Source organism: Pediculus humanus, genomic scaffold (assembly GCF_000006295.1).
Source record: "Pediculus humanus corporis 1103172107733 genomic scaffold, whole genome shotgun sequence".
Classification (NCBI taxonomy): Eukaryota; Metazoa; Arthropoda; class Insecta; order Psocodea; family Pediculidae; genus Pediculus; species Pediculus humanus.
In genome coordinates this window covers 106868-109093 of record NW_002987336.1, presented here as the reverse complement: position 1 = coordinate 109093, position 2226 = coordinate 106868, and the positions used below count along the sequence as shown (strand labels likewise).

At 21.7% G+C, this 2226-nt stretch overlaps 1 protein-coding gene across 1 annotated transcript in view; it reads right to left on the bottom strand.

Moving 5' to 3' along the window:
- Positions 1-489: 489 nt before the first annotated feature.
- Phum_PHUM322100 (Ran-specific GTPase-activating protein, putative) overlaps positions 490-2226 on the bottom strand; it is a gene marked incomplete at both ends in the record, with an annotated part of 2256 nt that continues 519 nt past the window's right edge. Inside the window, 7 exons of the mRNA XM_002427444.1 lie at positions 490-584; positions 940-993; positions 1109-1156; positions 1232-1288; positions 1376-1547; positions 1681-1792; positions 1907-2049. Of these exons, the coding sequence (XP_002427489.1) occupies positions 490-584; positions 940-993; positions 1109-1156; positions 1232-1288; positions 1376-1547; positions 1681-1792; positions 1907-2049 (681 nt within the window). The remainder of the gene's footprint in view (positions 585-939; positions 994-1108; positions 1157-1231; positions 1289-1375; positions 1548-1680; positions 1793-1906; positions 2050-2226) is intronic.

The following is a 2226-nucleotide window of genomic DNA, read 5'->3' as shown; positions in this document are numbered from 1 at the left end:
TGCGATTGATTTGACATTATAAAAAAATTTAATTATGTAATATATAAATAATTATCAACCACTGCCATTTTACTTTCATGCCATATTTAAAAAAAAAAGTTGTTAACTTAAATTTAATTACAATAATCAATCAATTTAATTAGTATTTCTTTTAATATTAAAAAAAATTATGCAAGAGAATGTTTTTATAAAAAAAAATTATAATTCAAAATGGAATGATAAATTTAAAAACATTCAGTTACATATACATGTATAATTGTAAACAAATTTATAAAAATTTAGGTATAAAATTTTTTTAAATATTATTTCATTTATGTAATAAAATATATATAAATTATTTCCTATTCCACAATACACTGCATACCTGTATGTATAATATACCTACATATATATTTTTTTAAATTTCATCATTAATTAATTTTTTTTTAAATATAAAATAATTATTTTATAAAATTTTTTTTTTTTTTTTTTTTTTTTTCCATTAACTGCTTAACTGCACTGTAAAGTCAAAGATGAAAGTTTTTCCGAAACTTCCACGTTTTTTATTTTTCCAGAATCAATAATTTCTTTTTCTTCTTTTTTATCTGTAAATAAAAATTTACTTGGTTAGATTTTTGTAGGTAACGTTAAATGCCAATTTTATTATTACTATGTGTGTTATTCAATGAGCTCACTTATGTAATTATTATAATAAAAATTAATTTTTTATTACGTAATTTTTTTTTATTTCAGGGCTAAACTACAGGGTTTGACTATCTTTGACACAGTTTACAAAAAAAAAAAAATTTATTTTATGAAACTTAAACTTGTAAATATGTAATTATTTTCTCTTTACTTATTGTTAACATTTAAATTTTTAAAAAATAATACAATATAGTAATGTTTGTAGTAAGTAATTGCTACAAAAAAGATTTTCCATTTATTATCAATTAAACTTACCAGGCAATGAATTTTTACTTTCTTCTTCGAATGTATCACTTAACTTTGGAGGAACTGTAAATTAAAAAAAAAAATTATTTATTGCTTTACGAAAACAATTAAACTGATAAAACCTTCTTCGTCTGATGAAAAACATTAATAAAAGTTATTAATACAAAAATTAATTTACCTTTTGTTAATAATTTTTCTTCCACAGGTGTTTCTTCTTTAGAATAATCTTTAATAAGAAAAAAAATATACATTAAAAAACAATAATTAAATTGTAATAAATCAATGATCAAAATTTACTAACCATTTTTGGCGACTATTTTTTTGGCTGAATCGAAAGCACTTTTCCATTTTTCGGCATCTAAATAATATTTTACAAAAATTATTATTGTTTTTTACAAACAATAGAAAATTTGTAAATAAGTTTTCTATTATAAAATAGTCTTACTTTCTTTATTAGAAAATTTAATGGCTAACAATTCTGATTTCATTGTGGCATCCGAATAATCTTTAGCAGAATAAACCCAAGCTCTATCACAAGAAATACTCGGTTGTAGGTTCATATGAGGCATAATAAAATGATTGGCACAAAGTTTAAGAGTTTTATCTCTTCTCATTACCTTAAAAACAAAAAGCAAACATTGTGAAACTTTAATTACAATTATAACAATAATTTACAAAAAAAAAAAAAACATTATGCAATTTAAATGTATGTATTTATTACATAAAAATTTTAACTCAAGCATAACTTACTATTCTGACAGTGTCATTAATCTTATGATGTAAAATTTTAACATTTCCAGTACCCCTTTCTTTCCATTCAGGTGGTGTTTCAGTAGCATCATACCTATAAAGCTTAGCCCTCCTGTAGAAAAAAATTTATCGACTCATTTAATATTAATAAATTTATAAAAAAAATATTCAATTCAAAAATAAATAAAACCAATATTGGAAATTGTTTAATGTAATTTAAACTTACAAACACAACATTTCAGTTTCATCTTCTTCGAGTGTGGAAACCACAACTTCTGGCAAGGAAATTATAGGATCATAATGAGGATCATGTTCACCGTCAGTTGAAGTATCATTGTCGCTGTTTTTAACTTTTTCGTTAGTAGATTCCTGAAAAATTTTAATAATGCATTTGATTTGATTTTAAATAAATACAATAAAATAAGCTAAATCATAAATGCTATTAATATATTTAAGTAAAATAATTGGGAAATCGAAAGAGTAATTTTAAGTTAAAACAAAACAATATAAAAGTGGCTTTGTATGCAAGCCCTATATTTATGCACT